General features: G+C 34.8%; 1 protein-coding gene across 1 annotated transcript; it reads right to left on the bottom strand.

Moving 5' to 3' along the window:
• Window positions 1–4,743: 4,743 nt before the first annotated feature.
• Window positions 4,744–27,070, bottom strand: LOC134747223 (uncharacterized). The gene is made up of 2 exons (XM_063681824.1): window positions 26,061–27,070; window positions 4,744–7,849 (listed from the first exon to the last, which is right to left on the bottom strand). Exons 1-2 carry the CDS (start codon window positions 26,530–26,532, stop codon window positions 7,794–7,796), a joined length of 528 nt encoding a protein of 175 aa, XP_063537894.1. The 5' UTR covers window positions 26,533–27,070; the 3' UTR covers window positions 4,744–7,793.
• Window positions 27,071–27,332: the final 262 nt, after the last annotated feature.

Raw genomic sequence — 27,332 nt, 5'->3', positions numbered from 1 at the left:
CTTAGAACCTATGTATACAATATTTGCATACAGGGCTAATAGTTTTGTTAACTGCACATAAAACAATATCACAGAGCTGTAACTAATCCAGTTGACTCGAACCAAACCGGTGCATAGTAACAATTCAAATCTAGGCAGTAACTTCATGAAAACATTCTCAATTTATTTGGTTTTAAAAACGAACCTTAATAAAGTAAAAATAAGGTGTAGTTTAAAAGAAAATAATAAGATATACTTATAGTCAGCTCCTATGTGTGGTATTAGTCATTCCTTCGGGATGCACTTCAGAACCTATGAGTCATCTTAGGCATTCAACCGATTTTATTGATTCCTGGGCCACTTCGTACCTTGTCACACTAACATCAGTGGTTAGAAACAGTAAGTACATATAACAATATACGGAACCCTAAAAACAATACAAAAAAAATTTGAGTATTAATGTACATTACATGCTAAGACCAAAGAAAATATAATATTATAGAGCGGTACTGTCATAGTCAATTTTGTAACCACAGTAAATTCACTGCCATCTATCGACACACTTTAAAACAAAAAATGAAGATTTATAAAAATACGATAAAATGTATTTAAATATGGATAAATGATTTTTTTTATTTGCATTAATCATTTTTATTATTTTGACCCATGTTCTTTCACTGATATGCGTTAAAATTGTTAAATAACAAACGAAACCGTCAACGCCCTCTATACGAGAGTAGGCCAAAGGTAGTAGCGACATCTGATCGAGAATCAAATTTTCGTGATTTTCGAGGCACGTTTTTTCCTTAGACTCTATCTCCATCTATTACGGAGTTATATTTATCTTTGCTAAGACTAAAAATTATTTTTCCCCTCACTAGCTCGGAAAGTTGTCTTTTATCCTTCAATACAAGCGGGGAAAAACGCGTTTTATCCACTAGTGGGGAAAGTAATTTGACCTTGGATGGAGCGTGTTTAAGTAACTTGACAGATAACAAAAGGTAAATCGTTTATGATAATGATTCGTTCGATATTAATTATCATTAAATAAATGGTTTGAGAATCTAATGAAAAATACCAAATTTAGCTTTATTTAATGATTTTAAGTCAAAAACCTTAAAATTCCATAAGAAACGTTTGTTTTTTTATAATGATGTTAAATATAATTCTGAACGCACAAGTTGAGTCGATGCAATTTCAAAACGCATCGTTGACATTTCATACCTCAGAAATGTCAACATTGTCAACAATTTTTTTACTAAAAAACTGTTCTCACCGACTCGCGTAAAAATACACAACTTCCAGTTTTCTGTTATAATATCGTAAAGAAATGAGTGATTACAGTGATGAAGATGATCTAACGCCTGTGGGTGTTGCATTTTCCTCGCTATAGTGAGGTGAAAAGTTTTGTGTTATACACGGGCGCAAATGTATTTTACTTCTCGTGTGTTGAAACACTCGCGGGTAAAATACAACTTTGCACCCTTGTATAACAAATAACTATATTACTCACTACGCAGTCTAGATTGCCCGCTGTCACCCGACATGTAATTTCATCCAGTGTTGCTGGAAAGGGGAATCCAGCCTGCTGGCCAGCACAAATAGGGCTGTTGAAGCTGGCGCATACCCGTCGCATCAGGAATGCCGCACGTAGTTTTATATGGAACCCCCGATGCCATTCGTGGCAAGATACCTACGAAGTAGGCCAGTGTTAAAAATGGTTGACGGGACCGGGACCTATTCTTTTTTTTAAATCTTTTTTATTTTATAAGCTATACAACGAAACCTATTCTTGTCGTCTGTAGATGTTTTTGGAGACTAGTTATCTTACAGTAGGGTATTTGACTGTATTTAAAATAAATTATTTTACACCATGCAAGAAATAAAGCACCTGAATATTAATAGAGAAAGTTATTTTTAGACACAATTTTGTATTTTAAAACCCTTATAAAACTATAAAGAGTAGGTAATTTGATTGTGACGTCACATGCTAGTTTTTCATATAAATTCCATACTAACAAATCGTTTTGACAGTTCGAAATGTTATGTTAAGTTTTGTAAAGTATTTTTAAGTATTTAGTTATTAAGATTCTCTTGCCTATTCAGGGTCCATGCTGTTATAATTAAAATGATTATGTACCATGGATTGCAGTAAATAAATGAATGAATGAAAAAAGAAACCGATTTTACGTCAGAAATAACGTAGTCTACCCAACGCTAATATGATTTCAGTCGAGATGACAATCGTTCGCAGAGAAACGAAATGAAACGCTGTCTCTATCGCACTAATATGGAGGAGTGATAGAGAGACAGTAGCGTTTAGCGTTTCATATACCTACCTGCATATAAAGTACCTAATTAATGATTTTAAGTTCCATAGCACAACTCCTCTGCTCGGTTCTTAAAGAATATATTTTGTTAAAGAATTGCTACTTGATGATATGCAGGCGCACCTAATTAAAAAAAAATTTTATACCACGTCGGTGGCAATCAAGCATACGGCCCGCCTGATGGTAAGCAGTTACCGTAGCCTATGGACGCCCGCAACACCGGAGATATTACACGCGCGTTGCCGACCGTAACACTCCTCTCCCTCGTTGAACCACCATCTACGGAATAGGTATTTATATTGGTCCAAAATTTAAATAAGAAATCTTAATTCTTAACATGTGCTTGCAGAAAAATTAGGTACTTACCTACTTATACTTTGGCGAAGGACATTTCATATACCTACATATTATTAGTTAAAGAAATGAGTGTAGACTGAATGTCCCAATCCATAAAAGCATTATTAGGTAGTAAATCAGTTATAACTTTCCAATATACCAAGGGCCACTTGCAGTCTTGCACCAATCACTAACCCGGGATTAACCGGTTAAACCTGGAGTTACCATGGTTACCAGTACAATTTGACACTGGGTTAACGGTTTAACTGGTTAACCCCGGGTTAGTGGAATGGTGCAATGGTGGACTCGGACCAAGCTAATGCCACAGAATAACTAATAGCTAATGCATGGCATTTGTAATGACAAAGTCTAATAATGTCATCATTAATGTCCAATTTCTATGAAAATATGACGTTTAAGTATGATGACACTCCCTCGCTTTATTCTGTTCAAGGTGGTGCAAACTGCAAAGTTAGCTTAGGCGGATTCTATCCTCGTAAGTCCCAATGTTCTTTTAAAAGGACAAATTCAAATCGAAATTTGAACTATAATGTAATAAAAGAAGATTCCAAATTCAAATCTGCAAAAACGACTCTGGGACTTAGGAGGCTATGTATGTATTGCACCATTACTGTAATTTCAATTTATAAAATCAGACGTATCCGAGCCTGGCATGGCAACAAGCTAACATAACTCCCGTATGAGTCAGCAGGATGCCCGATGTGATGAATCACGAAACTTTACTCACTTGTTTCTTTTATATGGGAGAATTGCTATTTAGGAAGCGCAGGCGCTGGAAGATTTATCCGTCTTAACATTTATTTTATTACATTAAGGAAACGCCTCTGCTCTTTCTTCTTAAAAAAAATGGCATTTAAAAATATGATGATTAATATCAATGTCAAAAATGTGTTTGTAGAGCATGACATTGTTAGTTAGTAGCTTTTAGTAGTGATAGGTGGACTCGCACGCCACACTACAATATATAAATTATAAACTGAAATAGATGTCATATATTAAAGAAATTATTAATTTTGTTTACGTAGTACCACTGTATATATCTTGTATGTAAATAAAGAGTATTATTTATTAAGAAGAAATGACTTAAGCCCTCCAGTGGTGAAATATGATTAGTTAACATCTTGTCCATGGAGACTATATAAAGGAGCCAAATCTCTATGTATGAAAAGTGTCCATCAAAAAACTGTAATTAGGCGGCGCCACCATACACCGAAATACTACAAAAAACAAACCTACGTAATTTAGTCGGGTTATTTGTTGCCTTATATGGTTCATGTTATACTCATGTCCCAGAGCCTTACTAGCGCCACCGGAGAGATTAGGAACTATTATTTACAGCTGAAAGCTGGTCACTTTTGCAATAGTTCTGCTATAAGAGATTGTCGTCCTTTCTATACCGTCCATACTCTTGTCTGTGTATAATAGTTGATAATAGCAATGAGGATATAATAAGATAGAGCGGTACTGTCATAGTAAATTTTGTAACCACAGTAAATTCACTGCCAAAACTAAAAATGAAGATTTATAATTATTATTTTTATTATTTTGACCCATGTTCTTTCACTGATATGCGTTAAAATTGTTAAATAACAAACGAAACTGTCAACGCCCTCTATACGAGAGTAGGCCAAAGGTAGTAGCGACAATCAAATTTTCGATCGAGAATCAAATTTTCGTGATTTTCGAGGCACGTTTTTTTCCTTAGACTGTATCCATCTATTACGGAGTTATATCTATCTTTGATAATGAACCTGACCAAACTGTTATGGCGGTATTCATAAACGCGTTACTGGTCTGGTGGTCTGTCTTTATCTGTCCTTTTGACTTATGTATTTGTAAGAAAGGGATAAAACATAATGTAAGTAAATAAGGCCCGTAAAGTTTTATGAATACGGGGGTTAGATATTAACTTTGCATTTTTATCAAGAACGATTTTTTCTCTTCTGTAGAGTTCAAACCGAAACTTGAACCAGCGATGTTTGACCATTACACACTTATGAAAGGTTAAAGCAAAGAAGGTTGTGCAATGATAACCAAATATATATTTTTCAACTCATTTATTGAACGTTTGTTCACATTCTCAATTAGTAAAACGTTTTTCCACAGTATACGATTTACAAGTATACAGCACAAACTTTTTAAATGACATCAAGTTATAGCTACTATTTAGTTTGGCCAGCCAACCGTGTCAGTACCTAATAATTATAGTCAGGCACACCCATTTTTTTTTTGTAGAAAAAGGCGCGAAGTTCATATATTACTAGGGGACGAACCGCCATTTCTACTGAGAAATTGGTTTGCCAGACTACAAAAACAAACTCGCCTCCTTCTTCGAATGCCAGCGTAAGAAAGAGAGGCAGTCCTCTTTTCTCTTTCTCTTTTTATGACAATTTTAGTGACACGTTTGGCTGACCCGACTTCTTGAGACCATTTTTCAAATAATTTGTTTATTATATTATTTCATGCATGAGTTAAATAATTAAGCTTTCCTATTTTTCGACAGTTTCCAAAAAAATTAAAGTAGGTATCTACTTATATTTCCTAATTCAAATATATTTAGATTATTAAATTCATTAGAATACACATCAAAAATAGGGAAGTCAACTATTGGATCTAAATTCGGACATAAACTTACAAATTATGAAAATTGGTCAAAAACGTAATTTATTAATAATTATTAACACATCTTAAAAAATTGTAAATGCGCACCAAGTTGTAGGGTTTAACCCAAAAAAGTAGGAATATTTCATTATTCTAATTATTTCATATCTAAGCGTATACAATAATATAAACAAGATAATTCATCGAAATATACAGGGTGTTTTTGAGGTGTGAAAATTATAGCATTTCCGAAAATATTCTTCCAAAAATCGTGATATTTTTTTTCTGTCACGGAAGTTGAACGTATTAAGAACTGAAAATGTTTTGATGCATAAAAATAGTACATAATTTTGGACCTAAAATTAGATATGACAAAAATAATGAAAAAATTTTTTAGGCAAGTACTTTCAGTTAATAAATGTATTCTAATATGTGCTATGTTATGTTGAACTTATGACTAAATTTAATTGTAACTACAAATGACACTTTAAACATATTTATAAACCATGTCGTATCAATTGGAGTTACTCGAACTTAATAAAGCAGTCTAATACAGTTTCTTAAAAAGAAATCGAAAAGCTGCCACGTTCCACATTTCCCCGGAATTTAGTAACGAGAGGACAAGGACATAAAGTTTAATGCGGTTATTGCGAATCAATATAGAAGAAAGTTGGAATCTTAATATATTAATTTACAATTTCATCACTAGGAACAAATGTTTCATACATAACAGCAACAAACATAGTTCTAACTATTGGTATAAAAATCATATCTCAAAATTTTACGATTTTATATAGTTTCGGAATATACATGTTTGTAAAATACCCACATGAAACTTTTACCTATCTTTTAGGCCATTCTCAGAAAGTAGGTCTGTGTTTGTCTGATTATCACCACCTTTTCCTTAAGTTTTTTGTGTGGTCGTGAAAATTAGATGGCAGATATATTTTCTGAAAATAGCCATATTCAATCCACTCGTACTCGCAATTTCACGTGACCCTAAAGAGAATATGGAGTGTGTTCTACAAAACAAGACAAAAATATTAGACAAATAATTTTAAAATAGTACTAAGCAGATCTTAAAACTAAGGGACAGATTATTAGGAAGCGTTCACATTGGATTTTACGGTAAAATAAGAAATTATTGCAGAGATCACAGACTAGATCATAAACAAACTTAATTATAAAAAAGTACTATTTCATGTTTAGTTAGTAAACACATTGTTTGATATTCAAAAGGGCGTTTTCTGAAGAAAATCATACCTTTATATTTTTCATTATTTTGAAATTTTGTTTGGATATTCTTTTAACAGGAATGAGTACCTACCATTCATTGATAGTGTCCCCATTCCTGTGCGATTTGGATGGCTACAAAAATAATGGAATTGAACCTTTAATTTGTAAGAATTAGAACTAATTTCTGGTTCTGAATAGCAAAATACACTTTTAAATTCTAAAACAAGTAAATGATATTATTTTCTGCGAAAACAACTGACAACAATGATTTTTAACATCACTAACAGAATTTGATTTCAACAACTACCTAAAAAATAAAGAGTACTTAGCTTACATGCTGTTATAAGTTTATATATAACTAGTTGATGAAATAAAATTTGCACCGATTCGACATACAAGTTGTTCGAGAGATCGGTGCAAATTATATTTCGTCAACCATGTAAAATTAATTACAGATCTAAAGGGGACCGCTGACTACCAGTCCGCCGGACGATATCGGCCTGTTAGTTGTTCGGAACTGTAAATTTTTTGTTCAAACTGACAGGCGGCCGGCGGACTGATAATCAGTGGGCCCCTTTATGAGGTTAAAAGTAGTTTGGTTCACTAATAAAACTCCAAACTTACTGTTTCATGAAAATGGAAATAATAAAGCCCGTCACAGACGGCGCGATTATATCGGCAGATACCGTAAGATATCCACAGATATCTTAGAGTGTCGCTAAGCACCACACATTCCAACAATATCAAAATATATATCACTCTCTGTCTAGCACCTACATTGTGAAAGAGACGAAATATACCAAAATATATCGTATTATACCGAGCTATAATATCTTAAGGTACCTAAAGATGCCTTGCGATAAGATATCGTAAGATACCAAAATATATATTACAGCTTCGTGTGTGGATCACGAAGCTGTAATATATATCTGTCAAATAGTACGTAAAAGATATCGTAACATGCCGTATCTTACGGTATCTGCCGATATATTATCGCTCCGTCTGTGACGGACGTAAAACATAGTAGTGACTAAAATTCATTATTCTGAAATACAGGCAAATAAAACACTATTTATACCTAGAAAAAATCTATAAAATGTTTAAAAACCAGTTAAATTTGATTTCTTCGGTTCAAAAATAACCAAATGGTCAGTTAGGTACAATTTAGGAAAACTCTACCTAATATTACAGCTAGGTATATAAATACATAATAAATTCATTTCGCACATAATTTAAAACATGCTATTATGAACAGCAAGTTGTTTATAAGTATTATATAGTTTTAAGATTCTAATTTTCTTTATCGCTTGACGCCGACTCCGTGCGTTTTCTTAACGTCCAATAATCTGAAAACAAAGAAATATACAGGTTAAACTAATGTAATATTTTATTTATTTAAACTTTATTGCACAATATAAAAAATAAAGTACAAATGGCGGAATAAATGCCTAAAGGCATTCTCAACCAGTAACCATCAGGCCAACAGAAACAGTAGTAGGTGGAGGCATTAAAATTTAATGGCACCGAATGTTACCTGTGCTATTTTTTTGTCTAGAGATAAAAAAACAGAATTGTAACTTAAAACAAACAATATCATATATATTTACATCAGCAAAACAGACGCATTAAATTTTTTTACGTGCCTAACTCAATCAATTGGCACACAAAATATATTTAAAAAATGTTAATCTCCAGAAGATAATAGGTAAATTATTTATGATAAAAAGGTAATAAAATATGCAGCAATTAACCATGTTATTTAAGTTGAAACCACGGAGAATATGGTATATAAATACAAAATAGGGTCGAGTTTATATGTCTATTTTTATATTGAATTCTTTTTATGTTTATATACAAAGCGAATGTCATATAGTACAAAATCCAACCTAACTAACTTGTTTTCTATTATACATATTGTGCAAAAAAATATTCCTGTGAACTGATTCGTTCTAATTTTATCCCACGCAACTTTATTGGATCGAACGATCAGCGATATGATCACGATACAATGCCGATGGCGGGCGGAAAGATCCCGAATATGGACGTTCCAGGAATCGTTTAGTTTTATAGGGGATTTCGGAGGGATTTTAACTTGTGAGCTTGAATGTTGTTAGAAGTCTGTATAATAATCAAATTGGAATAATTTCTAATATACATATGTTAATATGTATTGGTTGAAGAAGAAAGGCCAAAGAAAAAGCGATATAATATTAATGACTGCGCTATTGATGAACAGTCGTGTTGTCGTGTAGTCAAGAAAACAAAAATATTTGACAAGTCTTTACAGAGCTACATGAAATATGAACATATCACATCTTCTGTGGTGTAAGATATTATTTTAACACCAACTTCGAGGATTCTTTAAACCAATTTCCACAAACTAATTAAAAATCCTACGCACCGAAAAAAAAAACAGCCGCGGTAAACCACGACCATTTCATTGTTAAGAAGGAAGGTATTTTAGATATATGTAAGTAAGTACATACTTGATATTATTTGAGGAGGCAGAGCTGTAACCAAGTATTACGTTCAAATATGAGCCTTACTTCCAAATGGAAAAGATTCAAATTGTAATAAGAAATTTTTGTAATACGTCGGACATTTAAATGTTCCACTATACTCGACAATGTAAAACGTGTAAGCCAGGTAGCCGTCTCAATAAATACGCTTGGTTCTCCACAGTTTTTTTTTATTTATTTTTCCTTGGTGTCAGCCACACTCCAAACCGGTTTTTATTTGCGTCCCTGTCTGACGTTAGATCGGTTTGTTTTTAGCAGTCAAAAGTCGTAATTGGAAACCTTTAGAGACACCCACTCGGTAATAAAAGTAAAATATAAAAAAGGGATCTTTCCGTGTGAGATAATTAGAATGACATTAAGATGGCACAGCCATTTTTAAAGAAAATTATTTTTAAGGTTCGAGTTTGAAAAAGTTTGAATTTCTTTAAGTATATTTTTATTGGCAGCAATTTGCGACACTGCCTTTTTCTTAATGTAAATACATTTTTTGCCGTTATTCCCGTCGACGTAATTTTCTGGTATTGTGGTATAAACTCTATGATACAGTAGGTAAGTAAATCAAGTTTTTAAAACACTCAATTTAAGTGTTGCTTTAAATAAAATTCGCGTTTATGAAGTCGTTGTTATAAAATATTATATTGCTTTTGAGTTTGTCTGAAAAAAGGTAGGTATGTACTCAGTGGTAAAGGTGTCATAAATAATTTGTAATTTGATTACAAGTTTGATATTTTAAAATACTTATACTGTCAAGCCATTTCCATCAGTATAAAATAGCGGAAATTAAAAAAAAATAGGCGTGAGGGTTAACCCTAACGATAACGCCCCATAGAAAATTTTAATTTCGCGCCTTTTTCTACTGACAAAGTTGTTTAACAGACTTGTATAGCAAGTTATTTTTTGCAAAATATTGGATTACAAATGTACATATACATATATATACCTACCTATACATTTTTATATTTAAGGTATATTTGTATTTATTTAACCAATGGTTCTCCCCGCGCATGATATAAAAGTTAGTTTGGTTATGGTGCAATCAGCTTAAAATCAATATATTGTTTAGGTACATATAAATAATTTGCTACACGAAAACGTATCTTACGTAGTTTAATTTATTAATTATACGCTATCGGTCGTAAACGTAAACGCCTTTAGAGTTGTGGTTGTGGTTTTTTTCGCTACGGCTCGCCTTACGAGTATTTTGCACTTTCGTCGAAACACAAATAATGAGTACGAATGAATCGTAACTTAGGTAAGTCATGTCCTGATATTTAATTAATGACGGGGTTTTATATTGATTGCGCGATGGTAGGCCGTATTTATTTCTTTGTTTAAATTAGAACTTATCCTTTAAGAAATAAGACTTGAACAACATCATTGTTCAGATCATGGTAAGAGAAATTTACGATCTTCTTAAGTAATAAAACTTTCGTACAATTATTAATAGGTACATAATACTTTAACAGATTTTTACACGTTATTTTATAACACACAACATTTAATAGCAATAGCATTCAAGATTAAATCGATATAAACAGAGGCTAAATTTAAATCAACAAAATATTGTCTGATTTAATTTAACTAAATAAAAAGGATTAATTATGAAATAAAATGTTCGTTTGTAAAACATTGTTTTAGTCATAAATATCATAATACCTACATTAATATAATTACGTAGGTACATGGAATCAGATCGCTTACAAATCCATTTAAATATTGTATAATATAATATCCAATGCAAAATGCATGCAAACGAAATACGCGAGTGGACGCGAGGTTGTTCACTCTAACGGGAACTTTACGGCGTGTTAGTAAACAACGAGCATTATAGGTACATTTACTTATGGAGTACTATATACTAACTTTAGCCTAAACCGAAAACGAACTTAGAAAAAAAACGTAAAAAAAAAAGGTGAAAAGATATCAATAAAAAACCGGCCAAGTGCGAGTCGGACTCGCGCACCGAGGGTTCCGTACTTTTTAGTAGGTATTTGTTGTTATAGCGGCAACAGAAATACGTCATCTGTGAAAATTTCAACTGTCTAGCTATCACGGTTCATGAGATACAACCTGGTGACAGACAGACAGACGGACAGCGGAGTCTTAGTAATAGGGTCCCGTGCAATAAAGAGAAATGTAAATTCTTCCATATATTTGTAAAAAAAATGTTTTTAAACATACGAATTAATTCACAAACATCGAAACAAAGCGATAGTATATATCCACAACACAAGCCTTATTGAGCTTACTGTGGGACTAGGTCGATCTGTGTAAAATTGTACTATAAATTATAGTACAAATTGCCTTTTTTTAGTAAATAAACAAAGTACGTAATAAATAAATGAATATTATAGTCTATAATATTCATTTATTTATTACGTACTTTGTTTATTTACTAAAAAAAGCCAATTTCTGTGAGTGAAAACACATTTCAAAACAATAACTCAATTTCATATACATCAAAGTAACTTAATAATTTGCAAATTACAATGGGATATTTAGCATTTATATACCGATTGGTAAATTTAGTTCCCACATTTTATGATTCAGAACGATTTCGTTCGAATTGGAGTTTGACACGAATTCGTGCCTCGATGACTGACGTCTTCCTGGAATACATTCTTTAAACTTTATCTTTTCTTTACTTTGTTGTGAAATAACCAGCCAAATATTAGATTATAATTTATAAACTACATAGTTCTTAAGTTGAAGGCATTTGAGTGATCAACATTTTTTTGTAGGCGTATTTTTCTTTTTGTTTCAACCGTAGGAAATAGAGCCCAATCTGCTTTTGACTGCTGAATGAAACTAAAAGCAATCGCTGATTTGTCGATGAAGTTAACATCATGTATCGTTTGAATCGTATTTTACCGGAAACGTTCGTATTTGTCATATAATAGCATGACACGTCAACGTCAACGTTCGTACGTTTTCGTAAAAATACGATGGTAAAGGATTATGCACGAGGTAGGTACTACTGTTACTAGGTACATCTGTAAATACAGTCATTCTTTCGTTCCATTCGTCTTGCAAGGGTCACGCCTTTTATCAACAAACTTGCATATGTGTCCCTACAGATTCTGTTGCTATGTTGTATGTACAACATAGCAACAGAATCTGTAGGGAGTGTTCCTTATCGGTTGCAACAAGGAAACAGTTATCGCAGGGTATTGGCCCCAAGGGCCAGGTCAATGCGTTATAAATGGAACATCGCTGGGTCGTGCCGACGGGAGATGCAACTAAAGCTGTTTTTAACTCCCAGGGCAATCCGAGTTTTAGTTACCTATATGATACTGATCTGTTAGTGTCAAAAGTGACGCTTTTGGTTGAAGAAATGTCACTTTTGACACTGACAAATCAGTATCATATCCGATTAACAAAAAAGTGACAGATCGATTAACTAATTTACTAGGTACCCAAATTATGAAAAAATAGGGTATATAAAATAAATGTATTTAAAATAAATTATTTTACAACATGCATGAAATAAGGCATCAGAAGATTAATGGAGTAACGAAGACAGCAGTTATTTTTATACACAATTTCTATTTTAAAACCCGTATAAAACTATAAAGAGTAGGTAACTTGATTGTGACGTCACATGCTAGTGTTTCATACAAATTCCATAGTAGCAAAATCGTTTTGACATTTCGAAAAAAGGACCTGATTTGACTTGTTGTCAAATACCCTATTGCAGCAATCGAATGTCATTTCAGTACAGATGTAGTGCATAATTATTTTCTATTGTATTTTCACGGAAACATATGAACGTGTCTTGCTATTCCAGTCAATCTCGGTACAAAAAGTAATGAGGTTGACTGAAGTAGCATGACAAATATGAACGTTTTCGAGAAAATACGATGGAAAGCAATTATGCACTGCACTTCTGTATCTGGTTTATAAAGACAGGATTTAAATGCTAAGTGCAAATATGGCCGGGTTGGGATAAGATTATACTTGAAATTATTGGAAACATTAAGCGGATTCTCAAAATAACTTCTGAATTGGATTAGATATCCGCCGAACATACGATAATGTTGATAGCAGTGCCAATTTACTTAGTCGGACCAAGCGAACTCTGCATGGCATTTGTAATGAGTGTGGCTATGTCATGGTTAATGTCAAATTTCTATGAAATTATGACGTTTAAGTATAATGACACTACCTCACTTTGTTCTGTTTAAGCCGTTGCGCAGTGAGCTAAGACGAACTCTAGCCATGTGCTCGAAAACTCTTGTTGGAGATATCACTTGACTTTTTTCGTATAGAAAAAATAGGAATAAAATTGTAGAATAGTCGAACTCGACTATTTTGATTACTGTACCTTTTTAGATGATGATGTAAAAATTATTTGTATGATACTTATGGAGAAATACGGAGTTTGATAAGCTTCTCCTACAAAAGATCCTTTTTCGTTAAATACATTTTAAAAATAATATAGAATAACGGATTTTATACTGGAAATCGTGACTGTGTTGCGTGCGTTGAGAAATCGCTCGAAATCCGCTAATTTGGAAATTCCGGTTAAATTGGAGCCACCAGTTAGCCACTTTAAAATTTGCACAAAATTATACTTTTATCCACACAATGTACATATATTATATTCGTCTCGTCTTGAACTTATCTCCTACTGGTCCCGTACTAGAAAAATTGTCCTTAGAAATTTTTGTAAATTATATTTGAGTCACATGTAGGTACAATATACAGGACGCGATTTGTTAAGAGACCAATAATGTAATTTCAAACAATGGCGTTTTTAGATTTAAGTTTTAAATGGAAAAATGCAAACAACTAAACGTATACTAAGTACAAAATAGATTAAATTAACTTGATATATAGTAGTTAAGCATAATGACTTAAGACGTTAAGAGTGAGAATCTTTGATTATAAACTTCTAAACCTTTTAAAATTAAATAGTTATATAAATTTACACACAACTAAAAGAATATTATCTTCTACTGAAATGCCCCTATTGAAATTCTCTGCAATTTGAGTCTTATTCCGAAGAACATACTGTTTAACGTAAATCGTCCGATGTGTGATGAATGCCTAATTTAGATCGATTTTATTGTGTTATTTAAATTAGGAATGTTCAAGAATCTTCACAATGTGCGTGCTACCAAAGTTTAAATTAGTCGAAGATCGAATTTTGAATTCCGTCTTTCACGGCCGAACTTTTGTTTATATTTTTATTGTCTTTAGAAAAAATGTTGGAATTATCTTGCTGGCTGGTTGTTTAGCTACCGTAAAACGGGGTGAATAGACACGATTTTGAACTTCTAGCTCGATTTTCAGAAGGAATTCAAGTATTTTAACTAATAATGTTAACTTTTTTGTATAAGTCTTAGTTGGTTCTTCAATTTTGCATACGTATTTTTAAATTAAACCCGCTTATTTTACAGAAAATCGAGAAAAACTACCCGATTTCGTCATATCCGTAAAACGGGGTCAATAGATACGTCATATGATTAGAAAAAACAGTCAAGGCTGTCACTAACTTCAAATAGGTTTATATTAGGATAAAAGAAAAACAATAAACTGACAAATCACTTTATTTATTAATCAAACATAATTAAACTATGACATAGTACTCATAATACATATGAGAATTGTATGTAAAAAAACAGCTTACATTTGAAGCGTATTCTTCAAGTAAGTACCTAGACCTACCTATTATTTAAGGAACAGTTTACATACCTACACGTATATACTCGCAGATATTTTACAAACATACATACAACACACAATACAACATACCTGACATATCTACATCGAAAAGAAATTAAAAAATTGGAGAAAATACGTAAAAAAAACTAGCAGAACTGGTTTACATAATACACTTTAAATAACACAATAACTAATCTGTATTTCACTGCTACACCAAAGTTCAGACAGGCAATATATGTTATTTCCACAAGGCCTCACTTCAAACTAAAATATTTATTACTTTTGACCAACTTCATGCTTAATCCGTGTTACCAGATTAGAGATTGAATATTCTAGTATAATTGTATCTCAAAAGAATTGGCCATGGTAGTGTAGTTTTTAAAATATTACAATATAAAGGAAAGTACCGAATTTTTCTCTTTTCACCCCGCGATTTCTGGTCACCCCGTTTTACGGTACTGTAAACGTAAAACGAGAACTGTATTTTCACGTAAATAATATATCTCGTCGTGAATATTTTATAACAATAAAGATCATTATGATTTATGTGCTAGATACCTACACGGAACTTTTTTGCTTCCATTAAATCAAAACTGACTTTAAATACCTTGAACTAATGATGATATCATAGAAAAACATTGTGTCAAGTTTAGACTTGTTGAATGTATCTAAAATCCTAGACATTTCAAATTTACCAAATTTGAGAGAAACGGGGCAAGCTGGACTGGAGTTTACAAATTCACTTCTGGCATAGTTGTGATTCTTCAAGTGAAGTCCGTCCCAAGATGCTTTCAAGATTTTTTTCACCGTTAAGACAAGACGAAAGGGGACGACCGTCTCGAAACCGGTTTTCCATACAACCGTATTCCCCATTTTCATCTCTGGATATTAACATTATTGAAAATATTTTTACACAATTTGATGCTATGCTATGCCCGACCGTTTGATTTTTTTTCGATTTTTTAAACGTTTCATACAATTTTTTAAAAGTTCCTAACACTTATAATAAAGTAAAAAAATCGAAAAAAATCAAACGGTTGGGTTATGCATAGAGGAAAAAATGTCGCCTGTGCTTCCGAACGGTACTCACAAGCGGTATTGAACCTAGTAGCTATGATTAAACAACATCAAATAGTGTAAAAATATTTTGCATAACGTCAATATTCAGGGAGGAAAATGAGGACTACGTTTGTATGGACAATCGATCGTCCCCTATCCTCTTAAAAGTATTTAGTTCCACTGAAACCTTTAATAATAAGTCATTAAGACCTAAGACACCTGCACTCGCTAATTAGAAAAGGGTGTATCTTCACAGGAAGTTCAACTGGCATACACCCTTTGAGAATTTATGGAGAACGTTCCCATAGGGCACGGTGGTGGGTGGAGTCACGGTCCACGGTTCGTTCCAGTTGGAAAGACAGAATTTTAATGTAGAACGTTACTTGTGCTGCGGTGCGTTGAGGTTTTGAAAACGACCGTTGGATTTGAAGTTGTGCAAGTAGCGAAGCAGCTGCTTGAGCTTGGGTTATGCATAGAGGAAAAAATGTCGCCTGTGCTTCTGAACGGTACTCACAAGCGGTATTGAACCTTTAAGTCTAAGGAGAGACTTTGCCTCCTTGTGTGTGTTCTACCGCTTGTACTGTACAATGGGCTGTGCTCTGGAGAATTGTTTGACATGATGCCAACGGCCGCTTTCTATCACCGCACCGCTCGTCGTCGGCAGGGTGTTCATCCTCACACCCTAGAACCTAAATGGTCGCGTACTGTGCGGTTTAAGAGGAATTTCCTCCCGCGGACGCTTCGGCTGTGGAATGAGCTCCCTGCCGAGGTTTTCCCGAGATGCTACAGTATGGATATATCTCTGGTGTTGCAGGCGTCCATAGGCTACGGTGACTGCTTACCATCAGGCGGGCCGTATGCTTGTTTGCCACCGACGTGGTATACAAAAAAAAGGGAAGAGCCTGATTTTTTACCCTGAAAGTTTTCCTATTCGTATGCATGATGCGGTAGAAATTGTATAGAAATTGCTTTTGTTTAAACAGTTTTCTGATATGTAACAAGGCGTTTTGCCATTGAAATATTATCATTTCCTAGTAAGTCAATTTTATTAAGTCTTTAAGATGATGATTCAGGAAATGGAAGGAAACATACGTAGTTACGTTCCTCATAATGTCACGTTAAACGTGAATGGACTGGTTTAAGTCCTATATTCCGCAAAATATGTAATAATCAAATTGAATCCGGTAAAAACCATTGCTTCTCATTGACTTCACCGGATGGTCTCATCGGAAGATCAGCGCTGGAAGTCGCCAGCATCATGCTGAGTCATGCATTTCATGACAATTTCACCATCCTAAATATGTTTTTCTGTTTTGTATACTTTTCTCCTGTACTTATACTGACCGGGATATAGACCGTGATTACCTTTTGTATTATTTATAAGTGTGTTTTGTATTAATATAAGTCTAGTGAAACTAACCGTGAATCATTTAAAACTATTTTTCTCCTGTGTTTGTGCTTAAGAATAACTTATTTATATTCTATTTTATATTTCCTGTCCTACATGTCAAAAACCACAACCGACCATCGAAGAATTGTTTACAAGTTCAGCAGAGCTCTCTGAAGAAACGTGACTCCAAAACCAATCAGATATGGTGACAGACAAACCGACACTTCCTTATAAGTGTTCCTATTGTTTGATATGGCAGCGTCTATTCCGGCGGTTCTGAGTAAGGACTATGTTTCAATAATGCATGTCTATTTCTCTTAAGACCTTGGACTAGTGGTACATAAATTAACGTGTTAAGTGGCCGCATACACACATGAAAATTATTTTTATTTTTATGGTAATCAGTATAATTATTGGATATTTGATACCTACAATGAGTTGGGAGGGAGATTGAACAGACCATCCAGGGTAACCCAATGGAAAACCGTCATATCTTTCCCAAAAACTCATATGTATGTCATGCAAGAGAAAGTTTTTGAGAGATATTCTAACAATATTCTAACTTAAATGAAAACTGTGGAATAAGACTATTCTTTTAGTCTAGGTGTTACAATAGTAGAAGGAAGATATTGTTGACATATTATTAGGTCTACAATAGTATATAGCCTACATATGTAGGAGCATAGATATCACCGCGAAAAAGATATTAATAGAGTGATGATTATAATAAATAATGTTGTCATTTACAGCTTTTTAAAACTATTTCATGACATTTTTAACTTTAATACCAGACACATAAAATCAAAGGTCCAAGAAAACATCTATTGTTGTCGGCTTTAAACGGTCTCGCCTTGATGCTTAAATTAGCATAATATATTTGCAAAATAAAAATACAAATTTCCACACAATAACACCAATTACTTATTTTTTAAATATAGCCGATGAAGATGATGTTTGCGATGATGTCCCAAACAGCTATTAAACGAAAACAAAATCAAAAAAACAAACTGTAGTAATGATCACCTTTCGTAGTCACGACCGATGTTTAATTTTAATTTTGAGGCGTATGCCTGGACAATAAGGTTGAGAAAATGAAATGAAATGAAATGAAATGAAATGAAATGAAATGAAATGCGTTTATTTGCTTAACATTATGTACAGATAAGATGGTAGAGTCAAAAGTATTATGTCCAGATAATGTCAATACCTTATAATAGTAGGCATGCAAAATAATTTAAAACTTAAAACCTATTAACATGAAATGTAATGAAATGAATATTGAGAATTACAGGTTTGATCCTGTTGGTTGAGTCATCAGGTGTGGTCACTGACTCTGGTTACAGTGGTTACGTCAGAGAGGCCTCTGGTCACCTACAAATTAAAAAGGAAATAATTTCCCTGCGGGCTTCAGGCACACGGCAGATAAAATAACTATAAACTGTAGAATATCTCTGTCTGCGTAGCCCAATATTAGACATACACGTATCATTCATTAGCCACGACATCTATAGCAGATGATTGTTGCAGCGTCGAGTAAGATCAGGTGTTGCGGGGAGGTTGATTGCAACGTCTGCGATGACTGAAGAGTCCAATGCCAATGCGCATCTTCTGCCACAGCAATCACAAACATGACGAGAGTCCAAGGAAGGAGGTCTAGCTGCGCGGAGTCTTTTCTGGGTGTTTTTCTCTAACCAGTCCTTGTTATGTTTGTCTACCCGTTTTGAGATCTCGACGCCACTCTGGTCTCATTTCAGCCTGAGACTCCCAATTGCGAGGTTGAATATCGAAGCAGATTTTTGAAGTTTCGCAATTTTTATAAAGCTCATTATAAACCCCTACAGAAAAGTAGACAAATGTCTTGGTAAGTAAATTTACGAAAATCAGGGTCAAGTCCACTGTTCTGGTTTGTTCAGACAGTTAGTTTATTTCACCGTACACAATTTCACGTCCTCATCACAAAATGTATGAATAAAGAAAATACGCAAATTAATAAAGATTTCAAATATGTAACATATAATTAGTTTTTGATTTAAAAATTAAATCTTCAATCGCCGACTATAAATTATGGACACTATTTAAAAATACCCTGTATATGTTATATTACAAACAAGATAACTATAGGTACAGTCATTTATTGACAGAGTTTGTTATTTGAACATAGTAATTGGTGTCAAGTGGACACTCCCGTCTCCTCAAACATGTTTATTTGACTGTATCTAATCAGGCAGAAAAAAAACTAGTGCAAAGGTATCGATGGTCAACATGAATTATTTGTGATATTCTGTGCATTTTGCAATCAGCAACGTTAAATATTTAATATAGGTTTAGTTTTGATAAGCATGTCAAATCATGGTTGCTCGTAAATAATAGATAGATAGATAGAGAGATTTATTATTCCAAAATTATACATACAATTTATACAATTTATTAATGCACATATAACTTGTATTTTTTTGCCTACAAGCGCACGTGAAAAATATTGTTCGCATTTAGTTAAACATGCAGTCTGCACAGCACAGACTTTGTATTAGTGCAGTGTAGAAGTCTCACTATAATCGTTCAATTCATAAAAATAATGACCTATATATCGACGTGTGGCGCGTCCACACTTTTTCACTGAAAAGTTAGTGCATAGTTACTATGGTTAAGTCAGCCGGACTTTTAGGTTAATGTTGTACCCCAAATCATCAATCAACCAAAAAAAAAGTTCCACGTATGCTAGCTTTATCCATACACTAATTTTATATTTTTTATTTTCCCGTCCCTATAATCTTAACGCTGTAGATTCAGTTATAATTGGCCGACGATTCTCGCTACACTAGCCTCTATAATTACGCCAGTAGCAAATTGCGATTCTTTTTTTCTTTCTTCAGTTAATTGCGAATTCTTTCCGTTTGTTTGTATGTAGGTATCAGATTTAATAAAGACTAAAGTATTTTATTTATTTTGTGTGTGAAATAGTATTATTATAGTGCAGACGTGTTCTTGGTCATATGACTGTACCTATATAAACTCAAACAAAGAGGAACTAAATATGCAGGAATTTAAATGAAACTATGGTATTAGGAGGAACGCAATGCCATAAAAAGAAACTTAAAAAAAACTATGGTATTGAACAACTATGAAGTGACTACCAAATTGTGTAAATAATAAATAATATTTCAAAAGCTTGAATGTACCGTACAACTTTAATTAAGGCTTCAATAATTCTTTCATGTGAACGACAAAATAAAATTAAACACTACTCCCTGCTCCACTATTACCTGCGTCAAATAAAACCATTTGCGTTCAAATGCAATAAAAAAAATTTTAGTTACCTAAGTAGCAAAACACAATCGTTGCCCAGGAGAATGGGCAATGTTGGCAGCTGGGGACAAATGCAGTCAATGTAAATAATCTATTAGGCTGCCCAAACACTGAGGCGGAGATAAGAGAGAGATGCGTGAATCAACCAATAGCATTGGTTCCACACATCCATCCACATCTCTGCTTCGCTCCGCTGAATTACAACTAATACTATAGATTGATATCCGCACGTCTCATCATTTCCGCTCATGTCCGCCCCAGTGGAAGGGCAGCTAGATTTCTAGCAAATTTACCGACCAACAGACATATTTTCCAAAACATATAACTTCTAATCCTGTCTTTCACTACCATATGACAACAAAAAAGACACGTGGTGATTACTTCGAGCAATGAAGATCGATGGATAGGAAATGGTGTAATGGAACAAAAAATGATTTCCGTGACGTAACCGGTCAACGACCCTAATGAACCATCGTGGCTTCAAACCAAGGGCCTGACACTCTTTGATAGAGAAAGATAGTCTTATTGCGACTCCTTTAAGAGGAAAGAGAAAATAGTGCCATGCTGTCCTTATCACCGACCGGGTGGCATCAGAAGCCTCCTAGGCGATGGCGAAATACCGAAATTTATAAGAGTGAAAGAGAAAAAATCCTATGCTGCCAAATTTAATATAAATATTCTTTCTCTTACCCCCGGTCGCTCGGTAGTGCGTCTATAACTACTTGTATATACTATGTCTATCTATGCTTCAAACAAATACAGTCGCCATCAGATATATGGGAGCGGCCGAGGTGCTCACAAATATCTGAACAGGTCAAGGCGCTGGAGTGCGTGTTCAGATATGTTTAAGCACCTCGGCCGCTCCCATATATCTGATGGCAACTGTTTAAGGTTCAATTAATCTTAATACGTTTGCGTTGTAAAATTTGTTAATGTAATGGTAGTAGCACGTGGTTTTATCTTGTCTTGAAAATGGTTTTGTGTTTAATTAATAAATAGTCGTTATTTTCTCATTAAATGGTCATGAACCTAGATAGCGCTACAGTTTGATGTTAGCTGAGGTAGTAAACTTGAATTCCGACTATTCCGAGATACGTCAACTGAAATAAAACCTTATAGCCTATGCTTATAGCAATGTCAGAAGTTTTCGCCTCTAGGTATACTTATGTAAATCTCTAAATTTAATTAGTTTTTCGCAAGCCTGGGAATAAAATAAATATACTTGCAGTCACATACATCTTGTGCCTCATATGTGTGCCCAGATTTGCAGCAGTTATACAACGCACCATTAGTACCGTTCCCAGAGAGCTAAGATATTATCTGTGCAAATTGCCATTAAGATGGCAGAGAATGATTGCACCCACCTAGACAGGATAAAAATGTGCTTGCGGTTGTCTGAGTTAATTTCTTATTTAGGTATCTACATCTACCTGCGATGAATCTTGTGCTCTTAAGGTTCATTGTAAGAATTTAATTCCTCTCCGGTTTAGTTTTATAAAAATATTTTTATTTGTCTCTTTTGTTAGTGGTCTTCTTCATCTAAACAATGTTTACATTTTTTTCTTGTTTTACTGGGGTTTAAAATTGTCATACAAATATTTGGTAGCACCTAACTCTCGTAAGTCGTTCACTAGGTACTGCTAGGGTGAAGAAGAAGTTTATTTCGTCCACGTTTTTTGGCAAATGACATAAAAAGGGAGGAAATTTCGCATTTCCGCCCACGTCGCGGAAGTCGTCGGGACGAGGCTATTGCCCCAGCCCCAGCAAGACACCGTGGGAGTCGAGGTGACGGCTGTGTATTAACCAAATTAGAAGTTTTGGGCTCCGTGCCCGATGGATTATGTCTAAAACTAAAAACTGTTAAGTATAGCGTTTGCTTTATTTATCCATTTTACTGCTCAATTTATTACAAACAAATATTTTTAGCTAACGTTTTGTACTACAGCAATTCTATAAAAACGACGAATAAAGTATACATCAGTTTGAGTTCTATACTAGGTACTTAAACGCGAGCTTATAACAATTGAATATAACTCTTCAACATCATTAGATACTAAGTTTTATTTTTACTTAGACCACAACAGGGAATGTCTCAGTAAATCTTAGTGGTGTAACATTACCGTGATAAAACAGGACCACAAATTTCAATATTTCAAGTCATTGTCATCTTTCAACTTACGCCATTAGTATAAATGGGACATCAGGAGGGTGTAGAATTTTGGGTATTAGCATATCGAGAATTGGGACGTTTATCTTATTTGTGTCTAAAAACTTATACCAACAACTCCAACAAAGCTAAAACTTGATCAGTGCTTATGTTAAGACCAGTAGCAGGACTTAGATTAAGTCTAAACCTGTTTTAGAGGTCGTTGACCTGCATTGTAGAGATCAAGTATTGTCTTCAATGTCTAGTATCTGAAGCAAATGTTTTTGCTATTGCAGCTTAAGTTTTTCATAGTCTAAGCTTTGCTTTATTAAGTCGAGTTGATAAAGCCGGTATAAGAAACAAGTTACTTATGTTATTTCTAGTGTTCGACCTAAAACAGATTTTTTGCCGACACTAAAGGTTTGGTTATACTCTATTAGTTTCGGCCGAAACCGAACCTTCGACCGAAACATGGTTTTTAATGCGAAAACGAATGTTCAGACAACACCGTAAATAGGAAAATACAGTTTCGGATGTCACAACATTGTCGAAACAATTATATTTAAAGAGTTAACTTTACAGCTTGCAGTGTGATGGAAAAAAACCTTGCCGTTTATTTAATATGTACGAGTATTAACAAGAATTTTTCGATTCAGCAGTGGCGATGATTAAAATAAGGCTAACTCTCTCCACGCATACTTATTGGTTGGATAAAAGATAATTCATTATACGCTCTTATATCTTAATGAATAATGATAGGGCTCACATGTAATTTTGTTCGAATGCTGTCCGATTTATCTCCAATCTGAACCTATATGCTTCGTATGCGCACCTATATCTATACGATTAATTAAAAATCTTATCTCAATCCAACGTTCTTGCAAAAGTGTGTTTTGGTGTATAAGTATTAAAGTACTTTTTTGTTGTAGAATTTATGTAAGATACGAGATGTTCACAGTCATCTGACTTACGCGCCTGCCAGTATTGGAAAAGTGAACTTTATATTATACGAATCAAGATGCTTTTCTGATTGCAAGATCGTGTAAGATAAGAGGACAAGAAAGCTAAATGACAATGTGTGTAATCCAGAGGCAATGCGTTTGTCATGTTTGTTTAGGGTGTGTACTTTCGATAAAATTTCTGGGCTGATCGTGATTTGAAAATTAACTTCTTTTGCTTATATTTTATTTACGGTGGTGTTGGGTTATAAATGTTATAATGCAGTACCTACCTTTTTTTGCGGTTGTACGACGCAGGCAGGCTTTCAGACAGTGTAGGTATTTGATGGTGTTTATAAATGAAATAATTTTAAAAAATCTGCGTCGTTATTTCATGTTAAGTTGTACATTAATACACCCTGACGTCCCTGACTAATCGTCATACAAAGAAAACTAAAAAAAAAAAATTGTATGGAGGGTCCAAATTTTCGGTGCGGTATTGACCCCTAAAATGTATTCCCCTCACTAGCTCGGAAAGTTGTCTTTTATCCTTCAAAACAAGCGGGGAAAAACGCGTTTTATCCACTAGTAGGGAAAGTAATTTGACCTTGGATGGAGCGTGTTTAAGTTGCTTGACAGATAACAAAACGTAAAACGATGGTTCGTTCGATATTAATTATCATTAAATAAATGGTTTGAGAATCTAATAAAAAATACCAAATTTAGCTTTATTTAATGATTTTAAGTCATACACCTTAAAATTTTATACTTAAAAACTTTTTTCACCGACTCGCGTAAAAATACACAACTTCAGAGTTTTCTGTTATAATATCGTAAAAAAATTAGTAATTCCAGTGATAAAGATGATCTAACGCCTGTGGATGTTGCACTTTCCTCGCTATAGTGAGGTGAAAAGTTTTGTGTTACACACGGGTGCAAATGTATTTTACTTCTCGTGTGTTGAAACACTCGCTACGCTCAGGATTATATTTTAGAACCACTCGCTTTGCTCGTGGTTCAACTATAGAATCCTTTCGCTTGCACGTGTTTCAATTCTACACTCGCGGGTAAAATACAACTTTGCACCCTTGTATAACAAATAACTATTAAAAATTCTGAAAAAAGATTGAATGTAATCTTTTTTTAGTGGCAAATATTACATTAAGCCTGTAGAAAAATATAACTTCGTATAAATAAGGACAACCCTACTTGCAATTGAAAAGCACACTTGTTCAAATAATAAATGGAGTGTCTTTCTTAAACAAACAATCTTATATGAGTTAGCGAAACGAAACGCATCGAAAAGCACTCATCTAAAACGAAAAAGATTTTATACATTTAATAAACCGATTCAGCATTCTTCTTTTAACAAGCAGAAATTCGAAAAGAAATCAAACGAAGGGCCATACGAGTATCTGTGGTTGAAAATTTGATACATCAAATTGTGTCAAAAAAATTCAATGATATTAAGTTGAGAGGAAAATGGGCACTACGTTTATATGGAAAGGCAGTTTCGTGGCGGTCGACCACATTCGTCTTAAGCTTTTTCGTTTCCAAAGCAAAAGCCAGGTGAAGACACTTCGTTAAGAAACTTTTAAACCATTGTCTTCAGATTCTCACGCATAACGATTAAGACGTGGTCTGTGTTTGAATAGGCGTAAAAAGTAAAAAGGTGGAACCGAGAAACACTGAGGGATAGAAGACGGAATAGAAGTATTATTTGTGACTCAAATATTAGTGATAGATGTGCGACTTTCAAATAAAGAGCCGTGGGATCTCCCGGTTTTCTCGGAATATGTCCATCCCTGTCCATTCAATATGTCAATTCCAAAGTTGGTTAGGTCCTAGGCCACGGCAATCAACATTCGTGGCTCTTTGAGATTCCGAAATCAAACTGCTAATTTATACTGCTGTTGGCTCTTTTTTTCAAAACCTTGCCGGCTGGGTTAGGTTATCATGATCAGTAGACTACATATGTCCCACTGCTGGGCCCAGGCATCACCAGACGACACCAGACTATATGTCTTTAGTTGAGCATTATCCTCACACATGTTTTTCATTCACAGTGGTTTCGTGAAAATGGTCGATAGCCACCCAAGTATTAACATACCGTACCCAATATTTCCCACGATAAAAAACCACACAGTATACCGGAAACAGTTAATTAACGTTGTAATGATAAAGTAGGTACTTGTACTCGCGGGTCGAGGCCACTGGTTGAAACTGGAAATAATTCAACCGAGCGATTTAGAGCGTTTCTGGTGCACAAAACCGTTCAAAATTTTCGAATTTTTGAGTATTTAATGCCAATTAAAAATTATGACACGCCTAATGTGTGCTGCGTGCTACTTAATACTTCAATATAAAAATTGATTTAAGGCAAATTTTTACAAAATGGATTATAAAGAAATGACTAAATAAACTGTAACTGGGGTCGTATAACATTGTTAAACGAATTTGAGGTCTTAAAAATACTCTTCAGTTTAATTTAAAGATATGTTTATTGATCGTTTTAGACAAATCAAAGCTTACCTGTCATCTGCAGCTGTCTTCTCGACGCCGGCGTGCGTGGGGTTCGCGGCGTACGTGCCGCTCGTGGCGTTCGTGGCGTACGTGGTGTTCGCGGTGAATTGGGGCCGCTGCCCCGCCGTGGGCTCGACAACATCCTCAGTTCCGTGTTCCCTACGCTCGCTAGCGCCTCCGTCGCTGACCTTGGAGACTTCGTACTATCCTCCTCCAAAAACTTCACTGGCGAGTCCATTTTAGACGCTTTGTAAGCACATTCTGTCTCAATATCAAAGTTGAATCTTCTTATAAACCGCTTCCTTTCTCTCGAATACTGCTCCGCCATTAAACGTCTTGTTTCATCCCTGTCCGGCGCTCCAAACAGACATTTGCAACTCCCGCGCCGTCTCCTTGGTGTATTCGCGACGTTCCTCAAAGGCGCCATTCCTGAAGACACTTCGAATCTCCTCTGTTTCGGCGTCCGTCCTCCCGCGGCCATAGCAAGCGTCAGGTGATCAGGACTGGTTCGCGAACATCTGACTAATAATCTCCCGAGAGAAAACAGCTGTTCTCAGGTAGAAAGGGAGGTTGGGGAGCGCGTGAGTTAGAGCGGGGGAGAGATAACACCTGGCGCGCGCCAATTCTAACCTAAAAGCGCGGCGTGGCTGTGCCGTGCGCGCGCGTTTGCCTTTCGCTAGCGACTGACTGACGCTCGGTTTCCCGCGCTCCGGCGGCGCGCCGAATCGCCGATTTTAGCAGCCACTTCCACTTGGCGCGCAAACAATGGCATCCAAGGACGCTTTTTGTGTCTTGCGACACAGGTGAAGTAAGAAAAGGGGATAGTTTTGAGTTTACCTTGCCCTAGTACAAGTTGGCGGCATTTGAGCGGGAAATCGGTGGATATTTTTAGCGGCCGGCGTGACGTTATCGGCTGATAACGCAAACGTTGGCTTGTTATGTCATAATGATTCGGAAGGGTTTCCCGCCATTCGGACGAGTGATTATGTACACACATTATACTAATTAAAAGCGACCAATACAAACCAGTCAACCTCGTATTATAATACCTAAGTAGGTACTTATGTAAAAATAATAAAACTCCTAAGCATCCAGCCAGTAACCCATTGTCACCGTATTGTAAGCTACTGATCTAAAAATTTCGGTTACAGTTGCTACCTCAAGCACGTTACCTTATTTAGTTACAGCCTATTTGGGAGCATAGTTGTGTAGACAGGCTAATAATATATACTAACATGTTACTTGATGATTCATAAATAGGTAGTTACCGTGCGAGCTTAT

This window comes from Cydia strobilella, chromosome 14, assembly GCF_947568885.1.
Source record: "Cydia strobilella chromosome 14, ilCydStro3.1, whole genome shotgun sequence".
NCBI classification, from domain to species: Eukaryota; Metazoa; Arthropoda; class Insecta; order Lepidoptera; family Tortricidae; genus Cydia; species Cydia strobilella.
The sequence above is the reverse complement of the archived record's forward strand: the minus strand, read 5'-3'. Positions and strand labels throughout refer to the sequence as shown.

Bases quoted from the DNA above. Each gene is read 5' to 3' on its own strand.
- LOC134747223 (XM_063681824.1), bottom strand. From the start codon at position 26,532: ATGGCCGCGGGAGGACGGACGCCGAAACAGAGGAGATTCGAAGTGTCT. The intron at 7,850-26,060 runs GTAAGCTTTGAT...CTTTGTTTTCAG, and splicing joins AAGACAGCTGCAGATGACAG to ATTATTGGACGTTAAGAAAA.